Raw genomic sequence first — 26,379 nt, forward strand, 5'->3', positions numbered from 1 at the left:
CAGAAGATTATTTAAAACACTCGACTTGCGTTATAAATTAAGTTTGAAGCACAAACATGGTTTTAATCTCATAAATTGTCGTGTATTGATGGTGTGCTAAGCTAACATGCTAGCTAGCTCTAGGTGCACCTGCCACATATAGCAGTTATCCTTTTATGATTTTTTTCTAAATATGCTTACTGAAATGTTTCATTATTCAAGCAGGGCATTTGATCCAGTTATTAAATGTTAAGTAAGAACTTTGATAAAAGAAATTAGGGATTGAAACCCTATGAATAGCCTGTGAATAGCCAGTCATTAGTAACTATAATGCAGACAAAAGAAATGCATATTTAGAGCCATAAACCAGGCTGGAGAGGTGTGAATGTGTGCAGGGGGAGACTGAGACTGAATTGGGCTCGTTTGCACCACAAAACAATAGAGACAATAAGACTGAATGGATGACTTAGAAGATGACTAAACATCAGCAGCATTTTAGCGTCAAATCAAAATAAAGTCATTTGACATGGTCTTGGAAAACATGTAACTAAATACAGAGTTTTGGACTTATTATCTTCAGATTTTAAACATACAATGTTTAGACATGTGGCTTTAGCTGTAGTGCATTTCTAGATTGCTCCAGTGCCAACTTCAATTTTATTTTCATGAGGATGTTTCATAAAAAATAATTTCTAATAACTTTACAAAACTTTGAAGCTATTTATAAAAAAAAATTTCATTATGACAATAATTAATTCTACATTTACAATAAACTGCCAGGTGTCAGCTTTCAAATGAGATCATACTTGTGATTTTAGTGCAAAGGGTTCATGAACTGTATCTGTTTAAGTTTGGGTATGTCATTTCTGGGGATTTTTCAAAAGTGGCGTTGCAGTTTAATAGGTTAAACGCACTCCGGCCTGCTCACTCACACAACAACAGTGCCTGGTGGCACGAGAACGCAAACCTTGAAATAGGTTCCAGGGTGCAAGCCTTGAAGAAAAAAAAAATATATATATATATATATATACTTTGTATAATATACATATATATATAATTTTTTTCATCTCTGTGCAAGCTTTAAAAACGCAAACTTGTGAAAACGCTGACGGCGTGCACATGTGTATTACGTGTTTAGTCTATAGGTATGCGCGTTTGAATATATGTGCGCAGGCGTGTAGTCTTTCTATGCAAATTGACCTAAATAAATTACTTAAAATGTATAATACAGAATTATTTATCGCTTCCGAGTAGCCATGTGAACCGGAACTATTTTGACAACGTTTTATCTATACAAAGGTAAAGGGAAGGAGAAGGGGGCCTGGATCCGGTGGACTGTGGTAAACCTCGGGATAAACAGAGAGACTAATATTAGCGTAGACGCCATTCTTCTTATGATGCAACGAGTACATCAGGATTCTGCTTCCCGGACAATACTAGGAAGATTGTTCCAGAGTTTTAGTGCTAAATAGGAAAAGGATCTACCGCCAGCAGTCGATTTTGATATCCTAGGTATTATCAACTGGCCAGAATTTTGTGATCGCAATAGACGTGAAGGACTATAATGCGTTAAGAGCTTGCTCAAGTACTGGGGAACTAAAGTATTTAGTGCTTTGTAAGTAATCAACAATATTTTAAAATGTATACAATATTTAATAGGGAGCTAATGCAATGTTGACAGAACCAGGCTAATATGGTCATACTTCCTGGTTCTAGTAAGAACTCTAGCTGCTGCGTTTTGGACTAGCTGTAATTTGTTTATTAAGCGTGCAGGACAACCACCCAGTAGAGCATTACATCTAGCCTTGATGTCATGAACGCATTAACTAATTGTTCCGCATTTGTCATTGAGAGCATATGACGTAATTTAGATATATTTTTAAGATGGAAAAATGCGATTTTACAGATAGTAGAAACGTGACTTTCAAATGAGAGATTGGTATCAAAGAGCACACCCAGGTTCCTAACCGACGACAAAGGTTTGACAGAGCAGCCACCAAGTGTTAGACAGTATTCTAGGTTATTACGTGAGGACGTTTTTTGTCCAATAATTAGAATCTCTGTTTTTTCAGTTAAGTAGTAGGAAATTACTAGTCATTCAATTTTTTATATCCGCTATGCATTCCATTAATTTTGTGAATTGGTAAGTTTTGTCAGGGCTTGAAGAAATATAGAGCTGAGTATCATCAGCATAACAGTGAAAACTAATGCCATGCTTCCTAATGATATCTCCTAAGGGTAGCAAGTACAGAGTGAACAGCAATGGTCTAGTACTGAGCCTTGTGGTACTCCATACTGAACTTGTGATCGATAAGACATCTCTTCATTTACTGCTACAAACTGATAACGGTCAGATAAGTATGATTTAAACCATGCTAATGCAATTCCACTAATGCCAACATAATTTTCGAGTCTATTTAAAAGAATATTGTGGTCAATAGTATCAAATGCAGCACTTAGATCGAGTAACACTAATAGAGAGATACAACCACGATCGGATGATCAGGGCAAATCATTTGTGACTCTAATGAGAGCAGTCTCAGTACTATGGTACAATCTAAATCCTGACTGGAAATCCTCGCAGATATCATTTCTTTCTAAAAAGAAACATAGTTGTGAGGATACTGCCTTTTCTAGTATCTTTGACAGAAAAGGTAGATTCGAGATCGGCCTGTAATTGACTAATTCTGTAGGACCAAGTTGCATTTTTTTAACAAGCGGTTTAATTATAGCCAGCTTAAAAGTTTTTGGTACGTATCCTAATGACAAGCACATCCGGAATAACCGGCGCTAGCTTCAATTACCCGAAGCAAGTCGATCACAGGGATGTAGGAAGTATGGCAGGGCGACACAGCTTCTCGTTCCCTTTTCAGGGAACTATGGTTACAGTTAGGGGGTGATATGGCAAAAATATCATATCACGATTTTTTTCAGGAAAATCGCGATTCACGATTTTATCACGATTCTTTTTCATGTTGGTTTTACTATTTTGCAAGTGACTGAGCATTACAGCCAAACTAATGTCCATATTTTAGCCTTATAGGCAACAAAATAAAAGGCTAAAAAAAAAGAATGGCAGACATTTAGGCCAAAGTGGCGAAGATAAAAATCTTTGTCATTATTTTCTTTGTTATTAAAAATTAACAAAGATACACATTACACATACACAACTTAATATACAAATGAAATAAACAGTGCTTTATGTTTTCAGCGACAGTATAGGTGTATTTAACAATAGCATTGAAAAAGTAATTAAATGAACAAATATGAAACAACATAGACATAGACTGTATAAATTACATTGATTTTTATTAAAGCTACTAATTTAAAGTTAGGCTATATTTTGTTTTCTACTATGGAAGTCAGTGGGGACCAGCAACTGTTTGGTTACCCACATTCTTCAAAATATCATCTTTTGTGTTCAGCACAAGAAAGAAATTAATGCAGGTTTGGAACAACATTAGAGTGAGTAAACAATGACAGAATAATTAAATTTTATTTTTGGGTGAACTTTCTCTTTAAAGACACGCGACACATCTAATATACACGCATTTGACAAGCAGATTTTCTCTCAATTTTCTCTGTTTGCTTTCACTTTAGACATATCCAACTTTATGTAAACCTTGTGTGTATTTGACAGTATTAGCACAATAAGACGCGTAAGATAACTTAGTCCAATAACCAGGCGCTGTTAGACAGGCTTTTAGTGCATGTGCACTTTGGGAGTTTGCGCATCAGCACGTGAATGACATGTTTAACCAGCAAGGATTTAAATCACATGCAAATAATAAACTTTTGTCAACTGCAGTGTCCCTTTCCTCTGCATTAACATTTGATGTGAATATACATCGTGTTGTACAGTATGTTGAGACGGTTTCGCCAGAACAGCAACTGTTAGAATGCACGATACTACGATATTTCTTCAATAGCAGATCGTGGAGACATTTCAATCGTCCACTATCAAAAACTGTAATATCGCACACCCCTAGTTACAGTCGTGAGCTGAGATGTTCCCTTTCGAGGGAACTTGCGCTGCGTTAATGGCACTTTGGGAACGATAATACCCAAACGCCATACTTACAAGTGCATGTCCGTGTGAAACTGTGGCACAACTAAGACATGAGCACCTGGGGCAGCTTCCAAGTCCAGGCTATAGAACCTTATGAATGTGAGTGGAAAAGACCAACGCACCGCAACACAAAACTCTTGAAAGGATACACCTGAAATTAAGGCCTTGTAGGCCACCATACTTTCTGGTAGAGTGAGCTCTGATAGCCAAAGGTGAAGGTTAACCAGAGACCTAATAAGCAAGAGAGATAGCCTCGACTTGCTGACTGTCTGCTTTGAAGCAGGAAGACCTTTTTTAGGCAATCCAAAACAGACAAACAGCTGATCAGATTTCCTCCACAGGGCAGCTCTGTGGACATATGTGTCCAGTGCTCTTACTGGATAGAGAAGGTTCAGTTTTCCTGGTCCTGGTCTCTGAAAGGAGGAGGACAGAAGGCTTGCACAACAATAGGCTGTGGTACGTTGGTCGGCACCTTAGGGACATAGCCTGTTTTAGGGTAAAGGAATGCCTTGACCATCCCCGGTGCAAACTCAAGGCAAGTGGGGGATAACAATAAGGCCTGAAGATCTCCTACTCTTTTAAGAGAAGAAATGGCTAGAAGGAAAACTGTTTTTAAAGTCAGAAAATTTTCTGAAACCATATCAAGGGGCTCGAAGGGAGCTGCAGATAAGCCTTCTAAAACAATAGCCAGGTCCCAATACGAATTGCAGACCTCAGCCTCAGAGTGCCATGAAGGAAACAAGTTACTAGAGGGTTCCTCCCCAAAGATGCACCACCCAAAGGGACATGGTAAGCCGCTATGGCCACCACGTAAACCTTTAATTTGGAAGGGGATAGCCCTGCCAAAAAGCGATCTTGTAGAAACTCTAGATCTGAACCCACCGGGCAGTTAACTGGATCCCACTGTCGCATTCTGTACCAAGAAGTGAAAACTTTCCACTTCAGGGTGTAAAGTTTCCTCATGGACGAACCTCTGGAGGGAAGTATGGTCTCTACAACCTCAGTTGAGTCTCTACAACAAAGTGAACAGGGCGTCGTAACCTGAGACGCAAACAGATCCACTTCCACTTGGCTGTAAAACTCCTATATATGCTTCACCTCCAGCTCAGAGTGAAGTCCCCATCCCCTGGACTCAGCCCCTGCCTCGACAGGATGTCTGCTCCTATGTTTTGGTACCCCAGGATGTACACTGCTCTCAAGGAGAGCATTTTCCCTAGGGACCACAGGAGGACCTGGTCCGCCAGTTTGCATAGTGAACGCAAACGCAGACCCCCCTAGTGATTTATGTAAGAGACCACCAATGTGTTGTCTGTGCAGACAAGCACATGATGTCCTCTTAGGTCTGGGAGGAAGTGCTTCAATGCCATTATGACCGCCATCATCTCCAGGCAATTTATGTGTGACGGAAGATAATGACTCCTCTCCTCTACAGACCCTGAGCTGAGCGGCCATCCATTACTGCTTCCAAAGCCTGTGAGAGAAGCGTCTGTCGTGAAAGTGACTCAATGACAATAAGCTCCTAACACAGGACCCTGGGACAGGAACCAAGGCTTCCTCCATATAACCAAGGCGCGGAGACATCGCCGCGTGATCTTGATCATAGTCAAGTCAAGTCACCTTTATTTATATAGTGCTTTTTACAATACAAATTGTTTCAAAGCAGCTTTACAGTGATAACAGAAAAATATTGCAACAAAGTTTGCTAACCCCTCCGATAGATCCATTTGCCAACCCCATGATTTCAGCTTCACCATCAGGAACATGAACCTGAACACTTTCCTCGAAAAGTGACAGTCGGGAGTGGAGTGTGCGAAGTGGCAGCCTCTGACAAACAATGTTCGCAGTCAGCCTCCTCGAAGGCTAACAGAGCATGATCCGCTTCCAAACACATAACACACAAGTTATGTGAATCCCCACCCATTAGGAAGGACGGGCAGGGAGAAGCACAAGGTTCGAATGTTTGGTTCGCTATAATAAGTGTGATTTTTGTGTACTGCACTAAATCGGGACAGACAACAATAAAAAAAAACACACAGTTTGACACAGAGCGCTTGCTGAGGCACAGAAGCTAGTGCCGGTCATTCTGGATGTGCTTTTATCCTTTCCTGGTCGTGATGTCACCCACCCGTGATGTTCCGTCTCCCCATTGGACTAGTTGACACACATGTTTCAGAAGCAATCACGCAGAGGCGTTCCCAACTATGAAACCCTAAATACATGTAACGATATATATACCACTATATATAGTTAAGGGGAATTTTTTTTTTTAAATCTGCACACTGATTTTACAGTTTTTCTGAATTGCTGAAACTCTAAATCCCATTCTCTGAACCAAATTCTCAACAGCCTAAACCAATCTGTCGAATAAATCACTCTTTCTGTAAAACATTAAACAAGTTCAAGGTAGTTAAAACACTGTTTGCAAATCATGCACTCTTTTTGCAAAACTCACATTCTCACTCACTAAAACACATTTCGCACTGTGATGCACTTATGTTTTAAAACACTAAACACAGGCAGACAAAAGTTAAACATAACTACAACACTGTTGTCATCGTTTACACACAACGACTCAAAATTGTTCACACTTTCTAATGATGTGACCAATCCAACTGTACATAATACAAGTCAGTTCAGAGAGCCAAAACTGACTCAAATTGTTGCACTGAATGTTGATACTAACAATGGATGGAAACAACATAAAAGGGAGAGGAGGAAGAGTATGAGTAAGAGGAGGTGGACGAGGAGGAAGAGGATGGGGACGAGAAAGAGCAAGAATGTTGTCAAGGCTGGATCTGCTTTCAAAGGAACACTCCGACTTTTTGGGACTTTAGCTTATTCACAGTATCCCCCAGAGTTAGATAAGTCCATACATACCTTTTTCATTTCTGTGCGTTCTGTAAGTGTTATTTGACGCACCCACCGCTAGCCTAACTTAGCACAAAGACTGGATGTAAATGGATAAGGTAGCATACTAATCCCAATAAGTGACAAAATAATGCAAACATTTTCCTATTTACATGTTGTGATCTGTATAGTCACAGCGTGTACAAATAACAAGGCTATATGAGACAGACCATTTTTAATTGTATAAATACTGGGAACTATTCTCACTAGGCGTAGGAGCACAGCTACTTGGGCGGAGTGGCTACTTGGGCGGAGTAATTAGCGCAGCACACGAGACGCCCTGTTGATGGTTCCGTAAACAAAACAAACGTGACTAACTAGCTAGTAGCGAACGTGACTCGTGATCATGGCTGACTTTGAGGAATTGTCAGAGGAATTTTACTGGGTATCAAACCAAGATCCAGAACCATATAGTTTTGAGCCAGAATACACAGATGAGGAGTTACAAACTTTGGAAGCTGTAAGACAAGATACAGCGAACACCCATGATTGTAAACTATAAATTTACTATCTAGTAATTGCTGACTCTATTACTCCAACTCTGAGCGAACTCTCTGCTCCTCACCACAGGGCGTCTCGTGTGCTGCGCTAATCACTCCGCCCAGGTAGCCACTCCGCCCAAGTAGCCACTCCGCCCAAGTAGCTGTGCTCCTACGCCTAGTGAGAATATACTTCCCAGTATTTATACGATTAAAAATGGTCTCTGTCTCAAATAGCCTTGTTATTTGTACACGCTGTGACTATACAGATCACAACATGTAAATAGGAAAATGTTTGCATTATTTTGTCACTTATTGGGATTAGTATGCTACCTTATCCATTTACATCCAGTCTTTGTGCTAAGCTAGGCTAGCGGTGGGTGCGTCAAATAACACTTACAGAACGCACAGAAATGAAAAAGGTATGTATGGACTTAACTCTGGGGGATACTGTGAATAAGCTAAAGTCCCAAAAAGTCGGAGTGTTCCTTTAAGGTTTTTCCCTTTGCCTGCAGAGATGACATTGTCTGTAATGTGGACAAAGTCCTCAGGCCGGACTCAACATGAAGACATGATGCAGAAACAGAATGAATCTCTCTCACTGACCTTGATTTTGCAGTTACACAACTCTTCTGAGTGTACTGTAACATGCTTTTCATGTTTTTTACTGTAACGTTTTTGACTTTTGCAGTTGGGTCACTGTATTTTCACAGTATGCAAGTGCTGAATATACAGACATTCAATATAAAAAATTCAGTGCAATACTATATTTGCAGTGCATACAGTATACGATATATTCACCTTATACTGTAAGTTGTCATTACTATACTTTTTTAAGTAATTGCAGGATTTGTTTACTTTGTTCCAATATATCTTTTTTCTGTAACTGCATGCTTTGGATTCTGTGTTCTCCTTTTTTTATGTAGTTTCTAATGAATGATCTGTAGTGTTTATATATTGACTGATGTGTGTATGATCTGAAAGCATTGTTTGATTCTGAGCACAGATGAAATGACTTTGAGTCAATTGTTTGATTTTGCCAGAAGAGTCAGAGGTTCTCTGAATGTAGTTTCAAGATTTTGTTTTGTGTTTAAGGTTTTGAGAAAGTGGGTGATGGTTCCGAGAAATGTGTTTTAGCAATTCAGAAAAACTGTAATGCTGTGGTTTGAACCTTTCAATCCCCTTTTCATACATTATAAAAACCTAGAGCTTGACACGTTAGGTTTGTTCAATAACATTTTGGAGTATTACTATAAAAGTGTGCTTTCAGTACAGAAGCTGTGTTTTAATTGTAATAAATATTTAATAAATATTTGACATATAAATGCATGTATATATGAATATAAAATATATTTATCTTAATATTTAATCTCACAATTACACTACTGTTTAAAAGTATGGGGTAGGTACGTTTTTTAATAAATGTTTTTTAAAGTCTGTTATGCTCACCACGGCTGCATTTATTTGATAATAATAATAATTAATTATAATAATAATTTGTTACATTTATGGCGCTTTTCAGGGTACTCAAAACACTTTACATATAGAAGAGGGAATCTCCTCAACCACCACCAATCTGCGGAATCCAACAGGATCATACGATGGTAGCCATATTGTGCCAGAACGCCCAACACACACCGGTTTATTGGTGGAAAGGAGATGTCATGAAGCCAATCAGTATATATGGGGATGATCAGGAGGCAAATTTGGCCAGGATGCCGGGGTTAAACCCCTATTCTTTTTCGAAAGGACATTCTGGGATTTTTAATGACCACAGAGAGTCAGGGCCTCGGTTTAACATCTCATCTGAAGGACTGTGCTTTTTGATAGTATAGTGTCCCCATCTCTAAACTGGGGGATTAGGACCCACACAGACCACAGGGAGAGCACCCCCTGCTGGCCTCACTAACACCTCTTCCAGCAGCAACCTAGTTTTCCCAGGAGGTCTCCCATCCAGGTACTGACCAGGCTCAACCCTGCTTAGCTTCTGTGGGCAACCTGTCTTGGGCTACAGGGTGATAGCTGCCATCTAAAAAACACTTTAAATTAATATTGTGAACTACTGATACAATTTAAAATAAATGTTTTCTATTTGAATATATTTTAAAATGTAATCTATTCCTGTGACGGCAAAACTGGATTTTCAGTAGTTATAATCCAATCTTTGGGTCACATGATTGTTCAGTTAAAAAAAAAAAATACTCCAAACTTTTGAACAATAAATATACTTATTTACAGAAATATTACCATTAATTTAGACATGCTCAGAACAAACATAAAACAAACACAACCAAACAATATAAAGGTTCTTCACATTAGCATGTTTAAATTTTCATTAATTTGATAAGAAGAACAGACATACCAACTAGTTACTGACTTGATGCAGACTAATATACACTTCTGAAGCAGATTGATATCATCTTGGTTTGGAGCAAGGTTTACTTAAAGTGAAAATAAACGGGTCAGTCTAAAATCTGCCCCATGGCTCTCATTTTTCACCACAGATTTACATTGGAAAATTGTGGGGCACTGTAGAGCTGGGGTGGACACAGGCATCCTCTGCCACGCTAAGTATCATAATACATGCGCCTAATTTTAATATATCCTGCTCACTTTATGACTTAAATTAGTCTAGGAAATCCAAAAATATATGTTACAGAATGCTGAACACATTTACAATTTATTATTGATTCAATTTATATTGAGGTCTATGTTTTGGATGAGTATTTTGGCAGGGCACTGCACCACCTGCCCTTACAGATGAGCCATGGCTGACTTTGAGTCTAATCTCACTTTCTGATCCCAAATCAATCTTGTCTGGTGAATAACACAGCTTCTTGCTCTCCATAGAGCCCTATGTTATTTTATACAACTGGACCCAGGGACAGAAAGTTCTCAAACCCAGAAGGACAGTATGGGCTTGAATGGACTAAAGGGCATTAACATCAATTTCTGTCACTGGTTCCACTATGTCTGCTCCCCTCAGCCAACTGTCAGGACCCTCCGAACAGCCGGGCTCCATTTACCCGCTCAATAATTAGCTCACTATGAAAGATGTCAGCTGCAATGGTGAGGAAGAATGGATAGGACTGCCATTACATAAATCTGCCAAGATGATTCTAATCTAATGTAACCAAATGGTCACGCTGAGACCAGAATAAAGAGCAAAAAAAATAAAATAATTAAAAGCTACACTGACATAAAAGCCTTGTTATAGAGTGTGTTTATCTTTCGATTAGATGATTCACTGCTTTATGTCAGAAATATCTCAAATAGCATGTCTAGTTATCATAACAGTATGTATAATAATGTAATAAATTATTAGTGGATCTAGTCGAAATAGCTGTCCTACCTTTAACTCCCGCTCTTGGTCTCCACTGCAGAGTGTGTTTAAAGAAACTTTGAAGGATTTCCAGACAGGACTTAGATTATTCATAATGGTCTGCGAATAGAAAAAAAACGAGATCAGTTAATACATGTACAATATATCTTAAATAAGTATTTGATATGCATGTTTGCAGATGCATGTGTCTTTCTATCAATCTCACTTCTGTTCTGTGCACCAGTGATTCTGTTCCATCATCATTCACTCTGAAGATTTCCAGAAATGGATCCGACTTGCTAAAAAAGTCCTAAACAAACAAAGAATCAATTCATTCTTATTTTTAAGGTTAACGTAACATCTGCAAATATTAAATACATGTTCTAGAAGCCTTTCTGAAAATCTAAATTATAATCATTATTTTTGTAATTTTATTCGGTGCCACAAGTAGCACAGAAATGACACTTGAGCTTTAATTAATTTTTTATTGATTCATACATCAATCCCAGGCACATTTATTGTGTAATAACTTTCTCCTATTCAGAGTCTATATTAGATTGCACATACTTTCTTGTTTTTGAATGGTCCACTGTGTATTTAGACTTTTTGGCATTTTGTAAAGGCACATTAAAAAGAGCAGTATATTTTAATAAATTAGCAAATGCATTGCTCCATTTGAATTTGGGCTTTTCATAAACCATTGGGATAAAAGCGTAAAGGACAGTATGAAGACCAACATTATCTGATTGTTTCTCAATATTGTTGTAAAGTGCCTTTTGAGCTATTACAGAGATCACACCTTGTCATCCAGTTTCTTGGCACTGAAGGCGAGCTCCACGTAGTCATCATTCCCAGACAGCTCTTCAGCTGTGACCTGTGATTTCAAAGAAGTCATAGTTCAGATTACGAAAGAGCACAAATTTGCAGTGTGAAATAATTGGGGGTGAAATGTCTATCTTACTGTAATAGATGATTTGCCAGATGTATTTCCTTGCTTCAGTAAAGCTTTGGATAGTTTTCTCTGTGATACAATCTATGAAGGAAAAGGAGAGGACATGAGGCAAGCAGATACTCTTATACAGAAAACCAGACCGTAAACTCGAACAAATTATGAACTTACTCTAAGAAACGTCTGTAAAAAATAAGAGCCAAAAACCTGAGGTAATTTTCCATATTGATTTTTCACAGGTGCTTTAACTGTATTTTGAATTACACTTTTACACCACAATCACCAACAAGGCTATTCATCCAGGTCCCACTTTATATTAAGCGGCGTTAAGTACTATGTACTTACATAAAAAAAAAGTACAATGTACTTATTGTGTTCATCTTGTATTGTAAAACACTTTTGCTGCTATTGAGGTGTGATACGGGTAAGGTTAGGGACAGGTGTGGTGGATTGGGTAGGTTTAAAGGGTGAGTTAAGGTGTAAGGGAAGGGTCAACTGTGTAATTACAAATGTAATTACAGAAATTAATTACAGCTGTAATTACATGCAGGAATTTTTAAATGTAAGTACAATGTAAAAACATGTAGGTACACAATAAGTACATTGTATCAAATTATTAATTTCAATGTAAGTACATAGTACTTAAAGCCACTTAATATAAAGTGGGACCCTTTATTTTAAGGTAATGTAGTTACTCAAGTCAGTACTGAGTAATAATAATTAACTGAATGTACTTACTATAGAGTTACGGTTAGGGTTTGGTTTAGGGTTAGTTACTTGTAATTATGCATAATTTACTGTTATTACTACAGTAAGTACATGTAGTAATTTGTAACTACGTCACTTTAAAATAAAGTGTTACCAAAAATTCTCCTAACATGTACCTGTTTAGCATGTTAAACTCACAAAAAAGTATTTTCAAACCATTTAATATATACTATTTGTCAGCTGTAAGTGATTTCAACTGAAAATTATTTTACACTATATAGCATATCACTTTAACAGCGAGAAACGAAAGAAGCGTCTGTTATTACCATCCAAATCCAGTAGTTCCTTGTCCTCACATGAACTCTTCTTTACTCAAGTCCTCTTTACCCTCTTATGTTCCTTTATATACCACTGGTTGTAGTCTTGTTTTATAATAGACTAGATAAAAAGAGTTTGGAGTAATAATCCATCTGCCCACCAGGCACCTTCATGCGCTCGTCAGCTCTCTGCTATCCTTTTGAATACACACAATCCCTCTCATGTACTCATCCTCTCTCTCACGCACTCGTTCCATTCACAAGCTTTCATCTTCCCTACTGTGCTTCAGTTAAGTGTGCACTCTGACGCTCCTTCATGCATTCACCTGTCCAAGCGTACACTCCATGGCACCCAGGAAGTCAGCCTCTTTGAGTCCATTATGGTTGCTACTGATGTCATGGAGCTCAAAACGGAGGCGCTGCACTTCCTCAAAATAGTAGTCCACTGTGAAGACTTTGGAGAAAACCGGACTGATGCTGCTGCGAATCACCTCTGTCCGATCCACCTGGAACCAATCAGAACATTGCAAATGTCATATTCCAGCTCTGGTGTTTTGATTTAATACAGATTTCAGGCATTTAGTTCAGAGCTTTTTACAAAAAATATTCTGCTCTGGTATCAATTAAGTCCTACAGGCTGATTGTTTGGATGTTTGAATGATGAAAAGGATTTTAGTTAATCTGGTTCATATCCTTAATCGATTCAGTCCGCATTCATTCATATCTAAAGTCAATGTCAATGGATGATAGCTGAACAGGGCCACAGAACGACTTGTACTTAAAGTGCAAAATAGGTTATTGTACTTAAAGTCCTAATTTAATTTGTTACAGGGTATTATGACAGGTGGCATTACGACTATAACAAACTGCTTAAAATAGTATTATACTTAATCCCATGTGCCATCAATAATGAAGTGTTTTTTTTTCGTGTATAGTTTCATTGTCTTGTTCTGTTTACTTTCTAGTCCTTTAGTCTTTTCCTTGTCACTGTTTTCGTTTATTCATTTGTTGTCATGGTTTCTAATTAGTTCTCACCTATTTCGTTAATGATCTTCCTCTGTGTATTTAAGCCCTCTGTTTCTTCTGTTCATTGTCTTGCGTTAACGTTAATGGTTTGCTGTGTTGTATTCTAGTTCTTGGCGTTCATTAAAAGTAGGCTACCTTTTGTCATTCATTCTGCATTATGCATTCTCTTTGTGGATTATACTGTATGCACAGCACCACTGACAGAATCCAAGATCACATACTGGATTATAACAGCAAAAGTATTTAAAACTATGGATATAACTGCTGTTCGCCTCCTCCTGCTGGAGCAGGGGGATCGCTCCCTCAAGGATCAGACAAGGGATTTTCTAGATCTGGCACACCTCATCCACTATCCTGACCACTCGCTGTACATATTCTATAAGACTGGTCTCAACAAGCATTTAAAGTCACACCTGCCCATGGAAGGTCCTCAAGGAAGTTTTGCAATTTGTGGAGTGGGAGCTGGTAAAGTGTGGTTCTCCGTACACTGTTTGCATTGCGGATGAGGACAACACCAGCCACACTTCAGACCCAGAGCCCAGCCAGCCTTCAGCAAGGCCCAGGATGGAGCATAAGCCAAAACCCACTGCAGACTCAGAGCCCGAGCCCACCACAAAGCAAGAGCCAGAGTGAACGCCAGAGGCTACTTTTATCCCGGACTCAGAGCCCAAAGCGGAGTCTGTCCAGGGGTATGAGCCGGCATCAGCGTCTGCCGTCGAGGGCATAATCGTCGGAATGGATTGGAGCCCCGTCCACACTCCTGTTGCTTATATTTAAGGAGATGGATGATATAGTGATCAGATAATAAAAATTATTTAAGGAGATAGTGTATCCAGGTCTACCTTCTCCACTCCAGTTCCAAGTCATCTTTGTTTCCTCTGGTTCAGCCCAGTTCCAAGTCGTCTTCATCTCTGGTGGTTCAGTCCAGTCCCAAGTCATCTTTGTCTCTGCTGGTTCAGTCCAGTCCCAAGTCGTATTCATCTCTGCTGGTTCAGTCCAGTCCCAAGTCATCTTTGTCTCTGCTGGTTCTGTCTAGTCCCAAGTCGTCTTCCTCTCTGCTGGTTCTGTCTAGTCCCAAGTCGTCTTCGTCTCTGCTGGTTCAGTCTAGTCCCAAGTCATTTTTGTCTCTGCTGGTTCAGTCCAGTCCCAAGTCATCTTCGTCTCTGCTGGTTCAATCCAGTTCCAAGACGTCTTCATCTCTGCTGGTTCAGCCCAGTCCCAAGTCATTTTTGTCTCTGCTGGTTCAGTCCAGTCCCAAGTCATCTTTGTCTCTGCTGGTTCTGTCTAGTCCCAAGTTGTCTTCGTCTCTGCTGGTTCTGTCTAGTCCCAAGTCGTCTTCGTCTCTGCTGGTTCTGTCTAGTCCCAAGTCTTCTTCGTCTCTGCTGGTTCAGTCCAGTCCCAAGTCATTTTTGTCTCTGCTAGTTCAGGCCAGTTCCAAGTCGTCTTCATCTCTGGTGGTTCAGTCCAGTCCCAAGTCGTCTTCGTCTCTTCTGGTTCAATCCAGTTTCAAGTTGTCTTTCACGCCGCTGGTTCAGTCCAGTTCCAAGACGTCTTCATCTCTGCTGGTTCAGCCCAGTCCCAAGTCATCTTTGCGCCACTAGTTAAGTCTCTTTTCGTCATCAAGCACCAAGTCTTCTTTGTCATCCAGCACCAAGTCTCATTTTTCGCCACTGGCTCTGTCCAGCTCCAAGACTCTGTGGCAGATAGTCCTGCCCAGCCTGTGTCTCCCTCCTCCTCTGCCAAAACCATCCAGTTCCTCAGCCTCATCTCCACTGTCTCCCTTTAGCCCCTTGGCACCTCCAGAGATTCCACCCAGCTGCACGGATCTACCAGGGGCTTTTGACCCATCGGCTCCACCTTGAAACAACTCTCCCTCGGCTCCACAATGGTCTGTCATCTCTCAGGCTCCGGCGGGAGATGACAGACCATACTTTTATTCAGAAAGGACAGATTGATCAAAAGTGACAATATAGACTTTTATATTGTTAAAAAATATTTTTTAAAAGTGCTGATCTTTTGAACATTCTATTCATCTAATAAACCTGAAAAAATCTTCCTTTTCACAAAAATATTAAGTAGCACAACTTTTTTCAACATTGATAATAATAAGAATTGTTTCTTGCGCAACAAATCGACTTATTGGGCCCTATTTTAACGATCTGAAAGTGTCAAAGCGCAAAGCGCAAGTAACTTTGTGGGCGGGTCTCGGCGCTGCAGCAGCATGCAGACATGGGCGAGACAGCTCGCGCGCCCATTGGCTGCTCTGCGGCAACTGCACCAGCCTATCGAGAGAGGCCCCTCATGACGTCAGAACCAATGAGGGCGCTTCGCGCCCAATACGTCATGTCCCGCCAAAAGAGGGTGGGGCTCAGCTATAAATATAGCCTCGAAGGGCTGGTTTGACCAGTTTTTTATCTCTTCAGCGAAACTCACGCATCGCTGGATCCCGAGAGGAAGAAGCCGCGCCGTCTGATAGAAGCACTGAGCGGGATTAGCGCCACATCTGAAGCTGCTGGACGACAACTCGCCGCCTTCAGTCGCCGTTCCTGCGCACGCTTTCCGGCGTACATATCCTTTCTCTACTACTGTGTTTTGTGTATGTGTGTGTTCGCCGCCGCGACACACACTCCCTTTGCACTAAAAGAGCCGGGCGTCTTTATCAAGACACCCCTTTTTCCTGGTAAGGATCACGCAGCTCTCGCGCTAGCTAATGCCTACGGTGACTCTGAGGACTCGCCTGGCATCCTTTTCCGAGACTGCACCTCCGCAACCTCCCCCACCCCGCAAAGCTCGCCGGTGCGCCCGCCTGCTTCACCTGCTTCGCTGAGTCTCTTCCTGATGGACAGTGGCCAAGAAGCCGCGTCTGTGGGGGATGATATCTGTTCTCCCTCTGTTCGAGCCGCGCAAACTGCGCCGTTCACAGGGGATGTCAGAAGCGGACGATCACGGGGCTAGCTTTCTCTCTCCCTCTGTTCGAGCCGCGCAAACTGCGCCGTTCACAAGGGAGACCGGAAGCGTACGGTCACGGGGTTAGTTTTTTCTTTACGTTAAAAGAAAAGCCGCCCCACCCTAGTTGCGCCCCATTCATAATATGCCGTCAATGCTTCGCTCTGTCAGTTCCCTTAAAAGGCGACTGCAGATGTGTATTTTGCAGCCAACGAGCGCGTTGTACAACCCGCTCGCCTGCTCCCATTCAAGCATGTTGACGCTCTGTTATATACTCGTGCTAACTGAAAACTTATGTATTCTCCCCCTGTGGCTCAGCGGCAGAATCTTAGTCATTAGCACGAGAGACCCCTGTTCGAATCCCGGGTCTACCGACACAAAAAATTATGCCGTCAGTGCTTCGCTCTGTCAGTTCCCTTAAAAGGCGACTGCAGATGTGTATTTTGCAGCCAACGAGCGCGTTGTACAACCCGCTCGCCTGCTCCCATTCAAGCATGTTGACGCTCTGTTATATGGTCGTGCTAACTGAAAACTTATGTATTCTCCCCCTGTGGCTCAGCGGCAGAATCTTAGGCATTCGCACGAGAGAACCGTGTTCGAATCCCGGGTCTACCGACACATAAAATTATGCCGTCAGTGCTTCGCTCTGTCAGTTCCCTTAAAAGGCGACTGCAGATGTGTATTTTGCAGCCAACGAGCGCGTTGTACAACCCGCTCGCCTGCACCCATTCAAGCATGTTGACGCTCTGTTATATGGTCGTGCTAACTGAAAGCATGTGTATTCTCCCCCTGTGGCTCAGTGGCAGAATCTTAGGCTTTCGCACGAGAGACCCGTGTTCGAATCCCAGGTCTACTAGAATGTAAATTATGCCATCAATGCTTTCGTTCTGTCAGTTCCCTTAAAAGCGACTGCAGATGTGTATTTTGCAGCCAACAAGCGCATTGTACTACCCGCTCGCCTGCACCCAAACACTGTTTCTATGGCAACACAAAGGATTCCTAGCCGCTGCGGCCGGACTCCCACCAAAACTTCTCGCTCGCTCAGTTCAAGTAATTGCGACTGTTCCAGCGTATTCTGCAGTAAACAATTCGGCAACACAGCCCGCTTGCCTGCACACAAACGCCGTTTTTACGACGACCCAGATAAATCCCATAAAGAGTGTATTTTCTGGTATTCCGGCCACGGCCGATGGTGTTAGGAGTGTAGTAAAAATGCCCACTGCCCAGTGCCCAGTACACACAAACACGGCCCGCCACACACGGCCCGCACAAATAAAATCGACTCATGTCGATTGTGCACCAAATGTAGTGATTGTGCTTACGTCCCAGTGCCCGCAAACACTACACACTACATGTCTCACGGTTTCCGTAAAAAACGAAACCAACGCACATACAGTCTGCACAAACAGACGGTGTTCTCAGCGTTTTGCATGGGCCCGATGTCCCGCGCCCTCATTCGCTCACAGACATAATAAACCCCACGGGGTTCGCCCCGCTCGCTCTCTCAGCACACCGCTGTAGGAGAACTGAGCGCGGGCAGGCTGCCCGCTCTGATCAGCGCACCCCCAGTCTCACACGCTGCAAACGTGGCGCTCATGTTACAGCACACCGGTGCTCTCCGCTCGCCACTAGGTCGCGACCAGAGCCCAGATATCATTCTACCCTTAGCCACTCACGCGAAAGCGTGGGCAGAGCTTCCCAGGGTATCAAAGTGGGTGCTGAACACTATAGAAAGAGGCTATTCGCTACAGTTCGGTCGACGCCCGCAATGCCAAGCGGCGCGAATCGAAACTACGGTGAAAGAGGAAGTAGCACACCTACTTCGAGCCGAAATAGCGAAGTTACTGAGCAAAGGGGCTATAGAACCCTTATCACAGGCTCAGAGCGAAGGGGGCATGTACAGCAGATATTTTCTGGTACCCAAAAAAGACGGGGGTCTCAGACCCATTCTAGATCTAAGACGGCTAAACAAAGCACTTCTGAAAAGACGATTCAGAATGCTCACGACCAGGAAAATCCTCTCGCAAATTTGCCAAGGGGACTGGTTCATGTCGATAGATCTGAAAGACGCTTATTTTCAAATACAAATAGCGTCACGTCACAGGCGATTTTTGAGATTCGCCTTCGAGGGCCAGGCATATCAGTACACAGTCCTGTCGTTTGGCCTATCCCTGGCACCTCGTGCATTCACGATGTGCATGGATGCAGCGCTCGTACCCCTCAAACTCCGAGGCATACGAGTGCTGAATTATTTGGACGATTGGCTGGTTCTAGCTCGATCACAGTCAGAGCTCATAGAACACAGGACCATATTACTTGACCACCTCGAGAATTTGGGTCTCAGAGTCAATTGGGCGAAGAGTTCGCTGTCTCCCAGTCAGAAAATATCCTTTCTGGGTACAGAACTGGACTCGCTGTCTATGACAGCGCAACTGTCACCGCAGCGCAGGCTGAGTATTCGGCGTATGACAGAAACTTTTCGCCACGGCACTTTAGTCCCGCTCAAAAGGTTTCAGAAAATGCTGGGTCTCATGGCTTCAGCATCTTCAGTGCTTCAGCTGGGTCTGCTTCGCGTGCGCCCGCTGCAGTACTGGTTAAAACCGCGCGTTCCGCGCAGAGCGTGGACATCCGGTCTCTTGCGCCTCAAGGTCGATCAGAAATGCATCGCAGCTCTGAAACCTTGGACAGAGACCGATTGGTACCGGTCAGGTGTAAGCCTGGGGACTTCCTCGAGTGTGAAGGTGGTGTCTACGGATGCCTCAACCTCGAGATGGGGAGCGCTGCTAGAAGGCAGACCGTTCTTCGGCCTGTGGTCAGAACGGGAGAAGCTTCTACACATAAACTGTCTGGAAATGATGGCAGTCGACAACGCGCTGAGGCGTTTTTGTCCCCATATAAAAGGACACCACGTCCTGGTCCGTTCGGACAACATGTCAGTGGTGGCTTATATAAATCACCAAGGAGGTATCAGATCCAGAGCCCTTCACAGGCTGACGGAACGCCTCCTGGTCTGGGCTCAGCACAATCTGTGCTCGCTCAGAGCAGCGCAAGTGCCCGGCCACCTGAATGTGAGACCAGACAGACTGTCCAGGAACAATCTTCCGGCAGGAGAATGGTCTTTACACCCGCAGACAGTCAAACTGCTGTGGAGGACATTTGGCAGAGCGAAAATAGACCTATTTGCGTCTCAAGAGAACGCTCACTGTCAGGAATTTCTCTCCAAGAGCAGGGATGCGCTGGCCCGCGTCTGGCCCCGCTGCCCGCTCTATGCGTTTCCCCCTGTCACGCTTCTGCCCCAGGTGTTAGAGCGAATCAGGGAAAGCGGATGCTCGGTGCTACTCGTCGCCCCATTATGGACGAACCAAGCCTGGTTTCCAGTCCTGATGCAGCTGACGAGTACTGCCCCGTGGCCGATACCGGTGAGGAGGGATCTCCTCTCGCAGGCGAACGGCTCGATCTGGCATCCTTGCCCGGAGCTTTGGTCCCTACACGTGTGGGCCATCAACGGGTACCCGTTAACCTCCCAGTGGGAGTGTTAAACACGATCACGCAGGCTAGAGCTCCATCTATGAGACGGCTCTATTCCTCAAAATGGTCTGTGTTCACTAGGGGCCAATACAATCAATAGACCTAAAACACTTGTCTCTCAAAACAGTGTTTCTTCTGGCTCTCGCTTCAGTGAAGCACATAGGGGACTTGCAAGCGCTCTCAGTGAGCGCAACGTGTATGGAGTTTGGACCTAATGACTCGAGAGTCATACTCAAACCAAAGCACGGATATGTTCCTATATCCCTCAATACACCGCTTAGGGCACAGGTGATCTCCCTGTCGGCCCTGCCCGTGTCCGAAGAGGAAGGGGACGCAGGCTTCCTTTGCCCGGTCAGGGCATTAAGAGCCTATGTGTCTTGCTCATCCGTTTTCAGACAGACGGAGCAGCTCTTTGTTTTGTTCAGCGGACGTTCTAAGGAACTAGCCGCATCAAAACAGAGTTTATCCAGATGGATAGTTGATGCTATAGCGCTAGCTTATACATCTAAGGGCCTGCAATGCCCGTTAGGTGTCAAAGCGCACTCCACGAGAGGCATGGCTTCGTCGTGGGCTTGGTCTAGTGGGAATGCCTTGCAAGATATCTGTATGGCGGCAGGTTGGGCCTCCCCGTCTACATTTATAAGGTTTTATAACCTCGAGGTTCCCGCTTTACAAGCTAAGTTGCTCTCGGTCTAAATTTTCAGTATGGCCTGCCCGATGCTATCGGCCCAGGATGCTGAAATTACTAGAGCGTCGATCACTGATCGTCTGTATACTTCTGTGGGCAGTGTGTAAGTCCCCCATGTTTATCAGTCCAGGCCGAGTTCGCCCTGGCTGTGTGGAACACTTGATATAATCTGCTCTTATTAGAGCTCTATATTAAAGGAATGATGCTATTCTAGCCCCTCTTCCCGGATTCTCTGTGTGTCCCGTGTGATTAGGCACTGTATGAGCCCCGGGCACCTGCCCTTGGGACTTTAGTGTTGTATCTCAAGCACGCACGGCGTTTTACACTGTGTTCCCCTAGCGTAAGATATTACGCAAGTACGAGAGAAACTCTCGGAAGAGAATGTACTCGGTTACTAACGTAACCTCGGTTCTCTCTAGAGAGGGAACGAGTACTTGCGTATCTTGCCGTGCATGCATCACGCTCCGGTTCACTTCGGCGATAAAAAACTGGTCAAACCAGCCCTTCGAGGCTATATTTATAGCTGAGCCCCACCCTCTTTTGGCGGGACATGACGTATTGGGCGCGAAGCGCCCTCATTGGTTCTCACGTCATGAGGGGCCTCTCTCGATAGGCTGGTGCAGTTGCCGCAGAGCAGCCAATGGGCGCGCGAGCTGTCTCGCCCATGTCTGCATGCTGCTGCAATGCGTTTTACATTATTGCAAAATTAAGGATAATATTTTGGCTTCAGTATCTCGAGGAAAAGAGGTTTTCCCCTAGCGTAAGATATTACGCAAGTACTCGTTCCCTCTCTAGAGAGAACCGAGGTTACGTTAGTAACCGAGTACGTTTCTATGGTGACGCGTCATTGCTTGTCACGTGACACACCGCAGCAACAACAGAGCTGAATGAATGATGATCTGCTTTTATGTCATTTTTCCTTTTTTATTCAAAATATAAAAATTTTTTTAGATATGGAATGAAATATCTGATATTCTGGTTGTCAAATATATGCAAGTGGAAGTGTATTGTTGTTTAAACACCTTTATAACGATCGCGTTAGTTCAGCTGTATTCGCGATGGGCGCCGCCATCTTAGTTTGTGCCGCAGACGCAGTTCAGAGAATCGGATCTGTTGGATTTACAACACGTGAATTCGTCCACTTCTCCCGACATACATAAAAGTAAGTGGCAGGTGAACTGGGAGAAGAATAGAGTAAACTTTAAAGTTACTTACACAATGTGTATCTGATATGAATAAAACAAATTATAATGGTAAGGATTATTATTGCCTCTTCCTTTGACATCAGTGTGTATTTTACAAACTCTAAATGTATTGTTTTTTAGTACTTATATGTCTGAAACCTAATATAAACATTATGTAGTTGAAAACACTGAAAAGTTGTGATATATGACAGCTCTGAGCGCGCCTGTCTCTGGCTCAGCGCCAGCCAACGCGCGAAAGCACATTTGAATTTAGCAGTTGATCACGTGATGCACCTACCGTTCCAATCACACTGGTGTGATCGTACGCTCCAGGGACCAGCCTAGACTGATCACACCGGTGTGATCGTACGTGCGAAAAATCTTACTGACCCCCAACTAAACTTTTGAATAGTAGGATTTGCCCTAATGATATTTAATTTTAAAATATAAATAAATACATTTTACATAAAGACAATAAAACTGTCAGGATGCTGTGTGGAATTCTCAAGAAATTGTACAAGAAATACTAACACACAACAACTAAATCTGACTAACCCCAGACAAGGGGTAAACTAAGACAGAGGGTATAAATACCTAAATAGAGAACTACAATCAATGAGTAACCATAGCAACAGATCAGAATGGAAGAGAACAAACAGAACTGACAACAAAACAAGAACTGAACAGGATAACTAAATTAAACAGAATACAAACATGAATAAAACAAACTCAGAATATGACAAAAACCTACATTAAGATTTTTTTGTTGATGCATTGTGATATTATTTCCAGGGCAATTAAGCACATGTATCTTTCAGTCAATCAATTCTCATTACTGTAATGCATCCGTCCATTTCTCTTTGACTACTCCCATTATATTCATTATTTTTTTCATTGTATTGTACAGATTTCTTAAATTAAAATAAGCATAAATTGAAAGCAGTATAACAAATACTCAAATTGCAACTTACATTTATCTATATAAAAAAGAGAATTATAAACAAAGATTTCCAAACATTCTTCCTTAGTTCACAAGGGCAAATATATGGAAATAAAGCACTTTATGAATGGTGCAAAAAAAAATGTTTCGGTCTCAGTGATTATTTAGTGTTCTTCTAACAAAATTCACTTTTACATGGTGTTTTTGAACATAAATGTGTGTTGCCAGTGTGTGTACACCACCACCCTATAATGATAAAAATCCACCCACTCTTTTTTTTAATCCCCATAAATCATAAGCAGTGTCTCAGAACAAGCCGTTCGTAGATTCTGGGCAAAGCGACGTCACTTTGTACAACAGGGCCCGCCCACGACTGCTGACGGACTCACTTGCTAAAAGTGGTTACTCAAGGATGGATCAGTAGCAACTGTTCGTGATCCAGCTTACAGAATCCGGAGCGATAATGGTAACAGCAGTAATGAAAGGGAGAGCACGCACACACTTTATTACAGTTCATCGGAGTTGTTTTGCGGATATAAAGTTTACCAGTTTATTAAGCACCCCCCGAAAAGGCACACGGACTGTATATATTTGTTTACTGTTAGTTGTAACGAGTGTTTTGTGTAATTCCGTTTGTATGTTGATGATAATACAAGGGAGAAAGAGAGTTTATGGATAAGACTTTAATGCGCACTTCTTGTACAGTGTTTTATTCAGCTCTTACAGAGGTTTTCTGGAGTGAAAACGGACTCTTCATCTTTTGTGTTATGAGCAATAAACTTCATAAAACTCATCAGCAAAGTTTTGGTGAGGGTCTGCTACAACAGGCTTTTACTAATAGTGGATAAAAGCAAGATGATAACCATAATTAAACTAAACTATACCTGTTCAATCTCCATGCAGCATATTTTCTCTGGCTCTGTAAGCATCATTGTCCGACTCCAGTTCAAACATATAAGGCTGAACACCACTACTGACAGTTTCTGACATTTTTTCAGTGTGTGAAATTCTCCTTTTATGTTGTTGCATGAGCTTTTGAAGATCCACACACTTCTTGAAAGGGACATATACAAAATCTGCGCGTTTTTGCTCACCCCCCAAAACTGGCAATTTTAACATGCTATGAAAAATGATCTGTGGGGTATTTTGAGCTAAAAACAATCTGACTCTGGGGACATCAGAGACTTCTTTTACATCTTGTTAAAAGGGGCATACTATGTCCACTTTCCAACTTACTGTTTCCTGTAACTGGTCTTTGCTTTGCTTTTCAGAACATAAAAATATATGGAACTGCTAATGTGTAGACTGCTTTCCAAATGAACTGATTAACCAGTTTGTATTAGACCAATTGATTACACATGTGTTGGTTTTTAGTAAAGCCTAGAAATATTACTTGTACTAAATGATGCAAGATTAACATTGAAGAAGGGCTGTGGGGACTTTTTATTGTACCATGCTAAGTTCGCATTTACTTGCACCTATGAACTAATAAAGAACATTTAATAAATGGAAGTGATTATTATTATTATTATTATTTTTATTTTTTTTTAATCTTTGAGTCTTTGGATACGTGTCCCACTACCATGATATATGCATTTTTCAATTTAAGGGATATATAATTTCAATTACTCTCCTTCATGTTGTTCTATACCTGTAAGACTTTCTTTCTTCTTCGGAACACAAAAGAAGATATTTTGAAGAATGTTTGTAACCAAACTGTTTTGGTTACTATTGACTTTTATTTTATGGACAAAAAAATTACACAAGGACATTCCTCAAAATATCCTCTTTTGTTCTACAGAAGAAAGAGCCATATACATGTTTGGATCAACACGAGGGTAAGTAAATGACAGAATTTTCATTTTTGCGAATCTCTTTAAATAATATATATTTTTAGTCACATTATGGAAATGAGAATATAAAAACAAGATTCAATGTTGCTTCTGTCACGGGTTATTGTACACAAGTAGCGCATGGAAATGAATATATCACGAAACAGTCTTTAATTGACAATCACTCAGAGAAAAGGACTTCAAAAAAGACCTCGACATTGACATAGACAGGACAAAGACTGCAGGAACGCAAGGAGTATAAATACATAGGAACTAATGAGATAATTAACTAGACAACAGATGAATTGAATACAATAATCAGACACTCTAGGAAACTGTGTCAAATTAACGGGCACGCAGGGAAACATTGACAGAACCGAAAACACAAAGAAACATGACCAAAACAGAACATAACTCTGACAGCTTCACAGTAGTGGGAATGAATGCAGGGGAATGCTCAATTGTCCCGAAAAGTAACGTCACAATGAAAACAACCGTAATGGTCCTAAAAACTTGATTATGAATGAGCCGAACATTTTATTGACAGGTTACATGAGATTCTCATTCTACATGAGACCACTGTGCCTTCAAATATTTTCAAACACATCACTTTGTTTTTAACTTCAGTGCTCACAGCTGGAGATAAAATGGCTTTGCCTTATTAATTATGGATCATACCCTTAACTGTGCCAAGCAAAACCCCCATGTGTCAGAAACACCTGTTTTGTGCTGCAACTGAAACCTTTCGCAGACACCTAGCAAAAAATAACATGCCAATTCACTTGAGTTACTGCAGAAGTGCACAACCTCGCCTTTGCTTTTTGTTAGCGAGGCACAAGACAGCGTGACAGTTAGAACGCTCTCTGTGATCTAACGGCGCTGTTTAATATTACTTTCACATCACAGCATAGACTACAGCCTCAGAACACTAATCAGCCTTTAACAGTCATACACACATGCATACGGTTCCATAAAGAGCTGGTTCTCATGCACTGTATAAAGTAGCTTCTGTTCAGTCCAGATTAGTGTTTGTGAAATGACTGTTACTGAAGTATGCAACTTTTACAATAACGCCAGAAGTTTTGGGAAATATTTCACTACACGGTTTCAATGTGAAGAAAGGGAGTGTGTGATTGCCTGACACACAAACAGTTGTTTCTTTGAAATGATATATGAAAAAAGTCATTGTAAACTGTTAAAAAAGGTATTCAAACACACATATGACAATCACACTCTAGATAGTGTTTTTGTGTAGGTGAAAATGAGATGTTCCTTCATGAAAAACATCATACTGTTTGTGCTAGAGCATACAAAACCTAAAAAAAATAACACACCTCAAACCACTGTCCGTGGGACTGCATCTTGAGGACGACGCAGGGGTCAGGCTTGGACAGAGCATCCCGGTCAGATATTCCTTTACAGGCCACACGGAGCTCCACTTTTGTCAGACATGGGCTGTTGAAGAGGCCCAGCGTGGTGGCGGCGGACTCATAAATGTTACTCAT

The 26,379-nt window shown here is 41.8% G+C and overlaps 1 protein-coding gene across 1 annotated transcript in view; it reads right to left on the reverse strand.

Annotated features, from left to right (window-relative positions):
* Positions 1 to 26,379, reverse strand: part of cpne4b (copine IVb) — a gene marked incomplete at its 5' end in the record, with an annotated part of 51,026 nt that extends 24,647 nt beyond the window's left edge. The window contains 6 exons of the mRNA XM_081375954.1: positions 10,787 to 10,876; positions 10,983 to 11,066; positions 11,556 to 11,630; positions 11,718 to 11,789; positions 13,057 to 13,236; positions 26,209 to 26,379. Coding sequence (XP_081232080.1) covers positions 10,787 to 10,876; positions 10,983 to 11,066; positions 11,556 to 11,630; positions 11,718 to 11,789; positions 13,057 to 13,236; positions 26,209 to 26,379 — 672 coding nt within the window. The remainder of the gene's footprint in view (positions 1 to 10,786; positions 10,877 to 10,982; positions 11,067 to 11,555; positions 11,631 to 11,717; positions 11,790 to 13,056; positions 13,237 to 26,208) is intronic.

This window comes from Scardinius erythrophthalmus (assembly GCF_964197995.2).
Source record: "Scardinius erythrophthalmus genome assembly, chromosome: 10".
Taxonomy (NCBI): Eukaryota; Metazoa; Chordata; class Actinopteri; order Cypriniformes; family Leuciscidae; genus Scardinius; species Scardinius erythrophthalmus.